The sequence below is a fragment of the Thermobia domestica genome, chromosome 5 (genome assembly GCF_964235325.1).
Source record: "Thermobia domestica chromosome 5, izTheDome1.hap1.1, whole genome shotgun sequence".
Lineage (NCBI taxonomy): Eukaryota > Metazoa > Arthropoda > Insecta > Zygentoma > Lepismatidae > Thermobia > Thermobia domestica.
The window spans coordinates 291,272,886-291,288,692 of NC_137458.1; the positions used below are offsets into that span (position 1 = coordinate 291,272,886).

The window sequence follows — 15,807 nt, forward strand, 5'->3', positions numbered from 1 at the left end:
TTATCACCTTACGTATCGTTGTATTCCTATTCGTTTTCACGTTCGAGTGACGAAAGAAGAAATTGTAGTAATAGTGATAAAAAGCGAATTCGAGATTTCAATGAATTCAAGTTTCACGTCCCCACATATCGAAAAAGTGATTTTGATGTCTGTCCATCTGTTCGTCTGTCGGTTCGTCACGCTTTTACATGCATTCAAATAGAGGCCATACTGTTCGGCTTATCTGGACCGAATTCTAGACATGAAGTTTTTGTAACACTTTATCGTTTCGAATTCTATATCCTCCGACACCTAAAAATAAGGGTAGTTTACTGAAGGATGAAAATTTAAAATAATTAAATTGTCTCAAAAACAGCTGTAAAGATTTTGCTTATTTTTTTAGAAATATATTATGAATAATTGCTCTGAAAAAAATACGAAAGGTGTAATTTACTGTATGGGATGCGTTTTTTCGAACAATTTTCTCAATCACATTTCATAAATAAATGTATCTTTAATAACCTAACAATATGACACAACTCGTTCGTCCTGTAAACATTCAGAAAGGGTAGTTTACTCTTCTCCGACGATTTTCCCATTAACGCCTGACGCAATTTTGTTTATATTTCATAAATAAATGTTACATAAATAACCTAACGATATGGTATAATTCTATCATCCTAAAAAGCTAGAAGTGGTATATTACTTTTCGGAGCAAGTTTTACCCTACGATTTGTTGAGAACGACTCAGGCAATTTTGTTCGTATTTCATAAATAGCATCACTCGTTTGTCCTGAAAAGATACACAAGGGATATTTTATTCTTGGGGATGACTTTTTTTTACGACTTTCTCAGAAAGTACTCAGACGCTTTTGCTCATAGTTCACATACAATTATTTCCTTAACAATTCTAATATATGGCATAAGTTATTTCTAACAGAAATATGACCAATCGGTACTTTACTTTTGGACGTAAGTTGCTTCGAACAAAGTTTTCCAAAACACATTATTTTATTCGCATTTACCAAATAAATGTTTCAGTAATAGCTGCAGCCTAACACGAGTCAGTTTAAGAAATTCGAGCGAGAAAATTCAGTGCGTTTCATCCGTACCCATTCTTAAATATATTTTTAATTGTTACACCTAATTACAATTTTCCTAACAAAATCGAAACTTCTTTTTAAATGTGCCTTGTTGTGGCCAAATGGTTCACGTGCATTGGTTCTGGATTTGATTCCCGGTGAGAGCTAGTGTGTTTTTATCCAACGTTAAGGTATAGGTAATAAGTAGGTGCAAAGCGAAAAGTGTTTAAACAAGCCTAACCAAGCTAATGAATAATACAAAGAAATAATACAATATTAGGAAATTATAGAAGAAACGTTGTTAATATTAGATATTTGCGTGTGAAATGTCCAACCGATGACTGTCAACTCCAAAGGTAAGAAAGTGAAACATCCAATACCAGGTTAATCAGTGGTCTCTAGTTAAAGCTTTCCTACTAGGAAGTGATTGAGATACAAAAAAATGTTGTAATCGCTGGGAGACATGTTAGGAGAATACATTGGGTGAGAGAGTTTAACTCATGAATAGTCTGCACCTTCGTTGAGTATTGAAGTGGGTTGGTCTATGTAGGTTTGCATTGAAATGAGTATTAATACACAATATCTATTGAACATTACGGGGGGCTTGCGGACAGGTTTGCAGTGCATTTCACGGGGTTCGATATTGTAACGAAACTAGTGCACTCCTAAGCCTTTCCCACTGGACACTATAAGTTAAATTCGTGCTTAATTAAAATTATTTGTTTAAATTTAACACTGTTAACCGTTATCACCTGTACACTACGGGCAACAATCCACCAGTAATTCTTTATTTTTGCCCTTTGTTTTAGCGCCATAAATGTCTTTGTTCATAAATTTCTTTGTCTATGGTTTTGCATACATGTAGCGTGGACATTAAATTTTGACTTCTACTTCATATGCATCTAATTACAAACACACCTATAGAACGAACACAACAAATTTGGAATAAATAGTTTGTGTATGGAAAATCATACACGAGGCGCTGTACGGGAGAGCAGTGTGCATACATATGGCAGTCAACTTCCTAACAAATGTATAATAATAATAATAAACAGAAAACGAAACAGTTATTTACATAATTTATTTATTTAAGCATGTAAGTCAATGGACTTAAGTTATTTTTTTTTTTTTTTTTTTTTTTTTGAAGGCAACAACCCTTAGGGTACCAAGACATAGAAAAGGACTTGTGGCACTCACGACTATAGGGTGGTGTGAGTTTGGCACATCAGGTTCCCTTGTTGTTAGTCCAAGCTTTCTAGACCGGATGCAGTTATTCCCGGTAGAAAATACAAGAAAATATACCTTTCTATTACTATTAAAGTAAATAATTACACTCATTCCCTCAATGTGATACTTGTTTGTTTCACTGTATACAGACAACTGATCCGTGGAAGAATCGTTGATAATAATAAATAAAATAAACTCGACAAATATTCTTGTAAATAATAGGTAAAAGTTTGCGTCACACTGTTCATTTTGCTGGGCACGCCAGTGTGCCGTGTTATCTGGTTGTGGCACACTGGAATATAGGATATGGATTTCTAATTTTTCCCAACTATTTTAATTGCTTCAATTGAAATGAATCTATAATAATAAGAAAGTGAATTTAGCCTTCTTACCCTTCGATTTAGAAATAAGGTCCGCTAGAATTGTATATATAAAAAGTAATAATACTCAGAATTCTATAGAGTAGTTTGTCTTATTGGAAATTACATACTTCCTGCAACTGTTTAGGTTGGAATTATTTGAAATCAAATCTTTAAGTTTTACGACCTACGGTTATACCGGCTAGGCTAAAGGACACGGTGATGATGAGAAATGAATGAAATGGTGGAATGAAGAAAGTGGGAGAAAACGGGAGAACCCCGAGAAAACCCATGCACATGGTATTTCTCCACCACAAAATTCACTTGGTGCGAGCTGGGGTCGAACCAAGGATCCCATGCACCAAAGGTGAACGCTTTATTACTGAGCTACCGTGACTACTTTATGAAAACTTGATATCGAACACATTTGTTTTTAAATACCAGCTTTTTGTGAAATATTGCTTAATATTCAGGAAAACCTAATCAATAATAATAATAATAATAATAATAATAATAATAATAATAATAATAATAATCTAAAATTAAAAACTCTCTGGACTAGTGCATTGGCACAATTCCACGAATTAAAAGGAATTTGTTTATTTCTCATGTAAGTGTAAAAGGACTTAATCCCTGTTGCTTTCAATATACGAAGAAAGTATCCGACTGTCAAATGATATACTACATAAAATGCCCTATGTAACATAATGTAGTATAAGAGTCATCATTTCAGGTTGTTAAAGAACACTTTCGTTTTAGCAAGAAAGGAAGAAAATAGAAAATACTCAGTTTTAACCTAGTAGAAAGTTTGCAAATTTAAGGGAAAATGCACAGAGTTGTTGGATATTAAATGTAGTTCGGATTGATGGAGTAAGACACCGTAAATAGTTTATTGTTTGAAATATACTGGGAGTGACGAAGCCATTATCTATGGAAATATCGAGAGAGATACGTTAATGGTGTTAGTTGCAAACTGTTGTAGAAATGAAAAATTTAAGGAAATCTCTAAAACTCTGAAATCACAGATCCAAATTGACTGACTGTTAAGTAAAACTGCTAAATCTGACTAAAGCAAAAAAAAAAAAAAAAAAAAGTCTTAATGACCTGTGCTACAGTTTCAGACATATCATTCTCATATCAAAACTACGATAGAAGTAAATTGTGAATAAAGGTGAATTTACAGTTTTGGAATACCAACAAATGATTTTGCTAGATGTAAATTTTGGGAAAACTTTTTAATAAGGCTTTAGATTTATTTATTGGTTTGTTTGTTTATCAGCTTCCCCATGCTGCAAACGCACTTGCCGGTAAATGGCGATCGTCGATATAGCGACGCGTCGAAGGATTGCCGCTAGTGTTCCACTAGTGGCAGGGATTCGTCGAGTCGAAGCAGATATCTAGAATCGGGGATATTGAAGTTACCACCACGTAACAGCGAGGACTTCATTTTGATCCGCGCTCCTTTGATTTGTCACGGAGAATCGCAAAAGGACCAACACGAACTATCGCCTGTCATGTGCATGCGGTTATTATTATATATTATTTTTCCCTGACGAATTGTTATTATGAAGACAATACTTGAGCTCCGGGGGTCAAGAGTAACTCCTGCATTTAGATCATGAAGTGAAAAATCTTGAGATGGGTACGTATAATTGTATGAATTTAGTTGGCAACTGTCGCCGATCACTAGCAAGTGAATATGGGAGAACTATGAAAAAAGTAAATATACGCCATTTTGTTATAAAATTACATGACGAGTGCATTTGATCTGATTCCAAACAGTTATCGTCAAATACACACGGTTAAAGGAGCACTCTGATTAGAAATATTAAAAAGACTTCAACGATTTATCACTCCACAAGCTGTCTCTTCATAATCGCCTCCGTGGCGAATTCGGAAGAACACGCAACTAGTAACCCTAAGATTGGTGGTTCACGCCCAGCTGGGGCACATTTTTTTTTTTACTTTTTTAAAAATGTTTTTAGACTCACCTTAATGCAAAGAAATTACGCATATAGGCGATTTAGCGTATTTTAGGGGAATAATTTTGTGGTTCGTTGGCGTTCCGTCGCTTCTCTGCCGCTGGTGGTTAAATTTTCAAAACGGAAGTGGGACCAATTTTTGGCTGCGGGACCACCAATTTTTGGGGACATGTCGCTAGTTGCCTATCGGTGGTCCTCCGACGCTTACGGCATGGGGTTGTCCCCTCACAAGTGAGGCAGATTGTAATCGACCAAGAGTGTTTGGGAAAAATGGGAAACATCTTCCGACTTCGACTTCTGAATAATCCGTTTAGGATCAACTCGAATCAAGGCTGCGCCACGGGAAGGTAGCACTAGTGAGGCAATCGTTCCAAGCACTACTCTCGAGAGCCTCCGTCTCATTCAAGACTTAGACTCTTCAAAAAGTAACAAGTTTATTACTTGTAATTTATTCTTTGAGAAAGTATTTTGCAATAAACCATCGTTTTGTAAGATATTTTTACGATTGTATACTATTAATTTCGAAAATTGTACTCATAATATAATTTCCCATCATGGATTTGAAAAAATCAAAGTTCGAACAAAGAAAGATCTCCGATCCACATGTCTCTTCATGTTTGATATAGAAGTCTCATCTTCACTATTGACCCTTAATTTATTTTAGTCCTAGGCAACGCGAATCGACGGGACGGCTCTACGTGAAAACATTCATTTAAATGGTTAAGTAATCAGGAAATTCCTGCTGTTATTTCACGAAACACAACAGATCTTGAAGAAAGAAAGAAAGAAAAAAAAAATTTTGCTTACCAGGAGAAGGGAGTAAATAATCTGCTTACGTTTGCTTAACTAGGAAGAAGGCAAGGGCGCCGATCCTGGGGGGCCGGGGCCCCCAAAGCTCATGTAGGCCCCCTTTGTATTTATGAATATACAATATTTTGCATACTTTGAGTGCAGTTTGTCTTAAAATCCTCATATATATATATACCTTCTGCATTTGAATGTCCCCCCCCCCCCAATTTACAGACAAATCGGCGTCCTTGGAAGAAGGTCTAGTGAAATGAATAAAAATGTGATAACGTAATACTTGAACAACTCTATCTAATGGAGGAAAGTAAATTAGTATTCAACACTTCTTTCAGTTTTAAGCATTTTAAAGATTCTCGTAATTTAGTAGCGTCCCGGATTTGCATTATTAAAGTACGGGAACTCTGTCTATACCTTAACGTGGGAATCGGTTTCGGACCATGCACTTAAGCCGCTTTGCTACAAGAGGCACATAGGAGTTTTTCTTTCGATTTCCGTAAGAATATTGCGAATGGTATGACTTTTAAAACTATGTTTAAAAAAGAATACACATCGACACAATAAGATGATAATCTGATACCTAGAAAATATATTGAATTGTTTTTAATTTGTTCTCACGCTACCAAAACAGTACTTATGCTTTTTTTTTTTTTTTTTTTTATTCCAGCCTTTTAATATAAGCATTTCACACTACTGTCTGTTCTAGGATGATACAATTCTAGTTCATGTATATGCTAGCTTTGGAAATACAGTAAAGTTTCGCTTATCTGACATAAACAGGCAGGCAGAATGCTGGATAATATGGATGTGTTAAGAAAAGACCTATTAAAATTAAAACTTATGATATAATTTTACATATTACGCATCTAATAATAATGTTTTATAACAAATAACTGCACTGCACTGAATTAGGGACGTATCCAGCGTGAGGGCATGAGGGCTGCCCACTCCGAAACTCAAGCACTTTTTAATAAACTTGCTTTTACCCTTTTGAGGTTCTTTTATATCAGTTTACTAGTAGTCAGTGTCCAAACTTTTTGCAATGTGCTGTTGTTTTGTTATAATTCTAAGAACATACCATAATGCCATTATACCAGGTGGAATTAAAGAACAGTTTTAAATAGGATTAACATTTCGTTTCCGTTCTGTTTTTAACTTTAATATATTAGGACGATACACTCAATGTCTTCTTGCTATTTTTGTTATGTGATATACGTAACAGACAGTTTTCTTTAGTTACATTTCTCTCGAAAATATGTTTCATTTTGTTTGTGCTATAATGCAGTTTCCAAAGTAAACCGGTTTATAAATGAAAAGTAGGAAAAAGTTTAAGAGAAGTACAGAACTGTTGCGTTATTATTATTATTATTATTATTATTATTATTGATTTTTTTAAAACATTAGAATTACGTGCTAACGAGGGTTCGTGTTGGGTCCCCTCCGAATAGAAAACGTGGATACGTGTCTGCACTAAACGATAGACGTATAAGTCAAGGTGTAGACGGGCGCGCTAGGCGATAGACTCCAGAGCATGAAAAATAGATTAAGAGCACAAGTTGCAATTCTTCTTGCCGATTGGTGCTATCTGGAATGATATATTGGATCATACGGTATGTAGAACAAAGGATGGTCGGATAAGCGAGACCATGGTGTATTGGTGTTTCACGCACCTAAACCTGTAAAATGTTTGTATGAACAATTATCTTTCACTCCCTAGCTAAATTTGTGGGTATGATCACACACCTTGCCTCATAAAGTATAGTCTTATAAAGAAAAAATATTTTTTTTAGCTAAAAGCTAAAGAAAAGCCAACTTCAATAATTTAGTTTTTTTTATTATATAAAAAGGCAAACATCCATTTCATCACGATAAATAACATTTGGTATTAAGATGTCTTTTTCTGTCCGTATATATCCTTCACACTTTGTTGGAGACAAAATTGTTCTTTTCCCAAGAAAACAGGAGGACAGAAGCTATACAACAGCATGAACTGAAAACAATAGCTATTACCAATAGTACTCCAATCCTGGATAAATACATCATTACAGCAAAAAATCAATAAGTTGTCCTTATTATATTGCTTCGGTTCTTATTAACATGAAATTATACTGTTTTGTAAAAAAAAAAATAGAATGGGATGGGATGGGATTCGATGTGGTGTCAAAATAGTAAAATAACTACGAGTCCGCCACTCTATCCACCTAACCACGGAGGCTACATTGCTTTTGTTCTTTTTCCTTAAGCAATAATCTTTATAACCATGGTGCGTATCGCTTCGAACCTTAAGATAAGAGTTTTTCTGTTTAATTCTACATTTTCGTACGACATCTTAGTTACAGAAGCTAATTTATATTTGGCAGGCAATCTACACACTAGGTTTTAACCAATAAATGCAACATTTTACTCCACTTTCCAGTTCCTTGATCCAACTCCTCGACTCCCCTACTGAATTCCCTCCGCAAACATGCTCTGCTACTGAAAAAATCCCTAGAAATCATCGTTGCCAGTATACACAAAACCGAGCATAATTTTGTTTTTGCTTATATTTTTTATTATTTTATTATATTTTTTTGAAATATCTCCTTAGATGGATTGCTTTCTAATGCGAATAAATGCGAAAAATCGTGAGTTACAGTATACGCGCAATTTTTATTGCGCATGGGAGTACTTCTGTGCGTCCAAAGATATTGCTGCTTCTGCATGAGGAGTGGAAGAGGTGTGTGGCGCATACCATTGTTACACAGGATGGTCATTTCGAGCACGTGTTGCGATGGTATCCAAAGGAATAAAACAGACCATAATTCATCATAGGTTAGTGATATGAAAAAATGGAGAGCAGCATTGCATTCCTTATCGAAACACAGTCTTAACACATGTGCCGCATGACTAGTTTTCCATTTCAAAAAATATCACAGATTTCAAAGTGGCGGATTTCAAGATGGCGGCCGAGGTTCGTGATCTACTCTGCCCATTCTTCTTTCGCCAATATGTGAAACTACCACTGTTTGCATTGTTTATCTTTCATTATTTTTACAATTCAACAGTTTATTTGATGTATTTCTATAACATAGCTTAGCCCTTCTCCCACCAACTTTGACCCCCCCCCCCTCCGTTTCTTATGGCGTTCAGCCGCTGTAACTTTGCATATACACATATTTTCACATCCTCTATCAGCCACTATGTCTCATCTCGCAACTCGATTCATCCATTTTGACCCTTTACTTCTAAGTAAATATCTGCTAAAAAGAAATCTAGTTGTATTCTTCAAATAATTTCGAGTTCATCTGGAGCGATCTCTCTCTAAGAGACTTCATTCTCTGTTTTATTCTATTTATCGAAGCCAATCCATGTATCGTTTCACAAAGGTGTCGGACGTGGCTTGGCTTGGCAGAGGATAGAATTCAATAATGAGCATTTATTTCGGCTGCGGTGAGCCTTCGGGCTACTTCATCTCTTTATATTATTACTAGCTGAATATACCCATTCTTCGCATGGGGGCTGTATTTGAAAGTCAACGCCTGTGGGAGTATCACCATTCATTTCAACGACCGCGAAAACTATGAATTTGACATTAATATACGACGTTATTTTGGCTATTTTTACATGTCTCTGTATCCCCTGCCCCCGCTGGTCCCCGGCCTGCATACAATGGTACCTGAATTTGCAAGTAATCACTAATGAAAGTTTCACCATTGATCTCAGCGACCGCAAAAACTGTGGATTTGGCACTAATATCGGTCATTTTGGATTACTTTTACATGTCTTGGTATCCTCCCCCGGCCCGCAGCCGAATAGGATGAATTTGGAAGTTAATACGATCGGAGTTTCACCATTGATCTCAGGAGTCTGACCATTGATCTCAGCAACCGCGAAAACTATGAATTCGACACTAATACCTGCCATTTTCTACTACTTTTACATGTCCCAGTAAACGTCCCTCTGAGACCCCTCCCCTGGTTCGAATTTTGACCAAAACGCTTCGCCTTGGTCTGGGGCCTGGACCAAGGTATCCGTGATCAAAGTTTGATAATTCTCGGTCCACTCGTCTGGTCCCCAAGTCGCACACAGACATACAAACAAACTCTTAATAATAATAATAATAATAATAATAATAATAATAATAATAATAATAATAATAATAATAATAATAATAATAATAATAATAATAATAATAATAATAATGACGATGATGATGATGTGATTATTATTATTATTATTATTATTATTATTATTATTATTATTATATCAACTTTTTAGCCCAATTAAAAAATAGATTTAGCGATTTCCGTCCCATTTACTAAACGAATATCGTGTATTTTACTCTACTTCATCATTCTGGATTTGATGTGGAGTGATAGATCGAGTGGATTTCCCTACGCGTATGAAAATGGGATACAGCTTATTCAGAGGATCTAATTTTGTTATTAATGAAAGACAAATTGTCGAGAGTACGAAAATCTGCAACTTCGCATGAAAATTTAAAAAATCGGAAAGTATTATTTCACAGGAAGAGTTGTGAGATTGTAGTCAAACCAGACTTATTAGAGAGGAAATGAATAGACTCCTTCACTTTTTTTTCTTCCCAATTAATTTAATTTATTGTGGTTACTCGCATATAGTGATCCTTTTTCGTAGGAATTGGAATACCCGATAGCCAACTTCTAGATTTGACGTTAATCATTATTATCACTTACATATAAACATATAAAGATGTAAATTACTCTTATTAGCACTGAATCTTGGCCTTGTTTATGTCATATGTCCTCTGATCCTGATCATATTGGACAGTTTTTTTTTTTTTTTTAATTTTTTAAATACTGAATTTTTATTTATAAACTTTCCGTAATATAAATTCGTCAGTTAGTTCTCTTCACTTTAACAAGCAATTTCCACATATATATCTATTCAGGTGCTCTAAAAATGGCGCCCACGGAACACAGGGCATTATTCTACAAGTGAAAATAAAGCATATATATATATATATTTGTATACCTTTCGTGTCCTCGTCTGGAGACACAAATTGCTCTATGTTACAACGTCATAAATAAAAGCACATATGAAGGGTAAGGAAAAAAAAAGAAGGAATGTCACAGAACTGCATTTTCGAGAAAACGGCGTTTTAATATTGAAAACCGAGTAAGAAAAATAGGGTTAGTTAAATCTTTTGCCCATTTTACGTGGACATTTCTACATCTACGCATGCATGGCATATACAGTCAAATAGTACCAAGAGTCACCAACAGATAGGGCAAAGCACCTGAAAAAGCACATACATGGACATTCCTTGTTTTTCCCCCTTATCCTTCATATTAGATCTACGAATCTATCAAATAGTTATATCGATTCTTTTCAGATGGCAGCTAAAGTCGATATTAATTGATACTAGCATGACTTATTGGTGTAGCAATCGATTCAACTGCTTGTGGTATTTGTAGAATAATGCTAATGGTTCCAAGTTAATCTGCGACGTTGCCACATTATGAAATTTTGATTCCGCATAGTGGCTGAAGGAGGCCCAGGAGATCATACCATCATATAACATTTTCGCTTTATTTTTGCCTGTAGACTAGTGCTCTGTAGTCCATGAGCGCCATTTTATATATAGTTTATAAAACAACGATGCGGGCAACACGAAATTTAAGTAAGCAATGCATATTTACATCGATAGAACTGTAAAGTGTTGAATTCTTAAAATGTAGAACAATGGGAAAAAAAGAAAGAAAAAAAACAAACAAATATTTCGGTAAGTGCCATTTAGACACCTGCATTCATCGTTTTCAAAAAAGATAGTCTTCTTATAAGGACATATTCTTAGGAGAAGAATCTGAAATTGACAGGGAAATATTTATGCATTTCTTACTTGTTAAAGTGTTGAAAATACTGCCGCATTCTAACAAGATTTTTTCTTTCTCTTTCTCTGAAGGAGTGACATCGATCTTCGGTCTACCGATAACTTTGAAGACTCTTCTCCAGTCAGGAGAGAGTCTGGCTTTAATTACTCGAAACGTAAGAAAAGAAAAAGATCTCCATCAAAATCGCAAGCACGTGATACAAAGAAAGTAAAAGTATCAGAAACAAGTGGAAGAGTTACAAGGGATGTTGGTAAGGGGCAAAGGGAACTTCAAGCTATTAGAAAAGATGTGAAAGAGATTGGCTCAAAAAGTTGGAAACGGATAGAGATGTCATATACTTGTAAGATCTGTGACAAATCTTTCAGGAGAAAAGTGCAGTTTGATTTGCATAGTAAAAGTCATTTTAACAAAAAACATGATGAATCCATGGAGAATAACAGTGACGACATGAGCACAGATACATCAGATAGAGATGCAAATTACAGTTCAGAAGAAGAAGAAGAAGAAGAAGAAGAAGAAGAGGAGGAGGAGGAGGAGGAGGAAGAGGAGGAGGAAGAAGAAGAAGAAGACAAGGAGAACGAAGATGACAAGCAAAGTAAGTATTCATGCTGTTAAATTGACTTTAGGAAAATCCATAGGTATGATGGTATGTGCATTATTACAAAGTACTCGCAATCAATGTTCTTTTCTTTTTTTTTTCCATTTATAACTTCGATTGGAATGTGTATGTTTCGAATCTAACGTTAAACTATACAGACTGTTTCAGAACAATACCGACAACGTTTGGGAGGTGATTCCTGACCCAAGATAAGACAAAAAAGTATAGATCAACCTGGGTGCAGAAATCCGTCATTTCGGAGTTACAGGCTGCCGAAAACATGGAAAAATAAATTTTAAAGTTCCATAGTTTCCATATTAATAGATATATCGTAGTCGGATGAAGACTTCACTTAGGAACTAGTATGTGCCCTATTCAAATATCCATGTTTCAGAATCCTGTAATACTTCAGCAACAATTTTTATAGAGGTAGTTGGTGAGTACTTCAAATTATGTGGCCGTAGCCAAACTTTCTCTATAAGAATCGTTGCGTGTGCCTTCGGATTCTGAAACATCTATTTTTGGATAGCGTACATATTATTCCCTAAATGAAGTCTTAATCCGACTACGGTAGGTCCCATAGTATTGGAGCGATGAACCCTTAAAGTTCATTTTTTCAGTTTCCGGCAGCCTAAAACTCCGAAATGACGGTTTTCTGCACCCAGGTTGGTCCATACTTTTTGTCTTATCTTGGTGTCAGGAATCATCTCCCAAACGTTTTCGACGTTATTTTGAAACACTTTGTAGATCCACGTCTCATAGCATTGACTGTGAAAAACTATGTTGAACTCGAAATAAGTAAGGAATATTATTAGTACAGGGTGTTGAAAAAGGACTTCAAAAATTAAGGCACTTAACTTTACAGGCAGCCGTACAAAGTGTAAAAATTTCAGCTGTGCATGCCAAGAAAATAATCCAGCATTCTCAAGGTCAACCAATAGATGGCGCCGTACTTTGTTCGTCCAACACTACTGCAAATGTAATAAAAGCCTTATCGTACGTCTGCCACATTGATCTCTAATTTACACCATACTGCTTGCAAATGCTCAGCAAACTGTCTCCTGACTGTTGTTGCATTTGTAGTGCTGTTGGACGATCAAAATCTGTTGCTGGAAAGTATATTGCGCTATCTATTGGTTGAACTTTAGAATGCCAGATTATTCTCCTGGAACGCAGAACTACAATTCTGACATTTTGTACGACTGCCCGTGAAGTTCAGTACCTTTACCTGCAAAGAGAAGGAAAATATAAGGCTTTAGTTTTGGATAGTTTTTTTTTTTTTTTTTTTCCTGTAACACCCTGTAAGTTTCCATCTATTTAACCCCATATCTGTAGAAACATGTATAGGGATTAACTTGAATTTTAAATTTGTAATGTTTATTCGAAAAATCATAATAATAATTAATCATTGAGTAATTATTTTTATCAAATTCAGTTTAATGTTGTATGGTAATGATATTCGTCCGTCTTTTCCTTTTCTGAATTCATTTTCATTCATTTTTGGAATCGATTCATCGTCCCAAGAATAGCTCCATCTCGTCCTTTAACACTTGTTCAAACTGGAAGTTGTAGAAATCAACTCTGGTTTCAACGTGGAATACTGTAGAATATAAACGATAATAGATAATGAAAAGCGATTTTTTAAAAAAAATGATCCAGAGCCTCAAGAATAGATTTAATTTCCACCCTTATCTCTATTAAAACCGGAAGTGGTAGAAACATAATACTTCTTCCGGTTCCAGTATTAATCTCCGTAGAGCCAAAATAGTAAGAAATAGCGAAGAATAGCGAGAAATAGAATGGTTTTATGATATGGGTTCAACGTTTCAAGAATATGTTTCATTTCGATCTTTATCTCTCTATTCAAATCAGAAGTGGTGAAAATACACAAGTTCAGGTTCCAGCACTGATCATCATAGTGAAAAACGGTAATAAAGGGCGAGTAGTTTATATATATATATATATATATATATATATATATATATATATATATATATATATATATATATATATATATATATATATATATTAGGGATGGCCAATTCCGGAATTTTTACTTTCCGGAATCCGGAAAGTAAAATCGGAAAATTCCGGAATTCGGAAAAATTCCGGATTTCGGAAAAAATCCGGAATTCGGAAAAATTATTTTTTCTTTTTGTAATCCTAAGAATTTTGTTCAAATGCAAACGAACAAATTTCCTTTTTGTAATCCTAAGAATGTATGATGCAAGTTAAGCTGAAACTTACATCCTAAAGTATACACTACTCAATCTTCCCATGGTTAATGAGATGTAGTCCAAAAGTACGATGTACTCCTAATATTTAATTTTTGTTTTACTGTGATATTGTCCAGAGGTAAGACATATATCACACTGAGATAAACAACTTGACATAATGAAGATGTTATCATACGTAGTTTTCCAGAAAATCGTGAGAAACGATTTTTTATGAAGTTAAAATATGCGTCGCTTGTTGCCAGTGTAATGCAATTGATAACTTTTATGCTGGAATAGTCTTATTATTATTATTATTATTATTATTATTATTATTATTATTATTATTATTATTAATCGTTTATGTACTGTAAAAGAAAAATATGAACCGTTAAGTAGTAGATTTTATCTGTTGTTTTTTGATATTTTCTAACAGTAATAACAAATTGCTTGTAAATACGCAATGATTATCAAGGACAATGGCATATTAATGTAAGGACTACTCTGCAGACTAGCAATAAACAATAAACAATGACAGATAAACAATAGTCCCAAAAAAAAGTAACTAACTTGGGCACGTCAGAATGTTCGCGAGAATATAGGGACGCATTGAGACTAGCAAAAAACGTGGTGTTATTATTACTCAAAGGGCCGTACGATGGAGGCATTAACGTTAATGTTAATGGCACCAATGAGCACTTACTTGCTCTAACGGTTAACCTCATTTTTGAGATGATTCTTAGAAGTGGGCGTGTTGGCATGCAGTTGGAGTACTAACGATTTGCGTCACTATCGAACACTAACGTAGCACTAGCGACGTTTGAAGTCGAAATTGGAGTCTGACATAAGTGGCTTGTCAACTTCACGGACATTATATTTTCCTTGAATGCGAGAATTTTGCGCCCTACCACAAAAATAGGAAAAAATGCACCGGCTATATATTTGCACTGGGATGTTAGCGCCCTACAATTCAACTTCTTATTGTATTGTGTAAAGTAACTTCCACTCGCACTTGAACTAGGCTTGCCTCTCATCGTCTCAGTGAGTTACTCCATCCGTTATAATATTCCGAACAAATGACAAAAATACAATTTTAGTTCACTAAAGGGCAATCCATACAAATACAATTTTTCATTATACTACAAAATTTACAATAAACGTATAAATGACTGATATATAATTATTTATTAATATAATCAAAGAGTATAATTTAATCTACAAAAGGCTGTTTGGCTCTACCCAGATATCTCTGTTCACAATCCTTGCGAGTTGTTTGGCTTTTCAGGACACAAAATATAGAAAAGAAAATGTAAAGTGAATGTAAAATCAGTTCAGTAATATTACCAAGAAAACTATGTACAGTGTGTTTACTTGCTGAAATTACACTTCAAACACACAATTGCGTTCAGTCGTTCTTTCAGGAAAAATGTTCCGGGGGGCACATTTAGTATTCCGGAGGGGGGTCACTGCTGGTACTATTCTATTTATTATTATATTATAGACGTATTATTTTGGTCTCCTCCGAGGGGGCACTCTGAGAGCTCTGGGGAAGCCAGTGTTCCCCCAAAATCATCTCTGGAAGAAGCAGTGATTGCGTTGATCCGTTGTGTTCTTTTGGCTTATATTGAAGTTTATTCTCCCCTTATATAGCCACAATGAAAATAAATCACAAATGGCATGGTTGTGGGGGGAGGATTGTTTATGCTGTAAT

At 35.1% G+C, this 15,807-nt stretch overlaps 1 protein-coding gene across 7 annotated transcripts in view; it reads left to right on the forward strand.

Annotated features, from left to right (window-relative positions):
- Window positions 1-15,807, forward strand: part of LOC145686687 (uncharacterized) — a 313,040-nt gene that overhangs the window by 64,557 nt on the left and 232,676 nt on the right. For all 7 annotated transcript variants that reach the window (XM_081760226.1, XM_081760225.1, XM_081760228.1 and 4 more), the window contains exon 4: window positions 11,357-11,880. In XM_081760226.1, coding sequence (XP_081616352.1) covers window positions 11,357-11,880 — 524 coding nt within the window. The remainder of the gene's footprint in view (window positions 1-11,356; window positions 11,881-15,807) is intronic.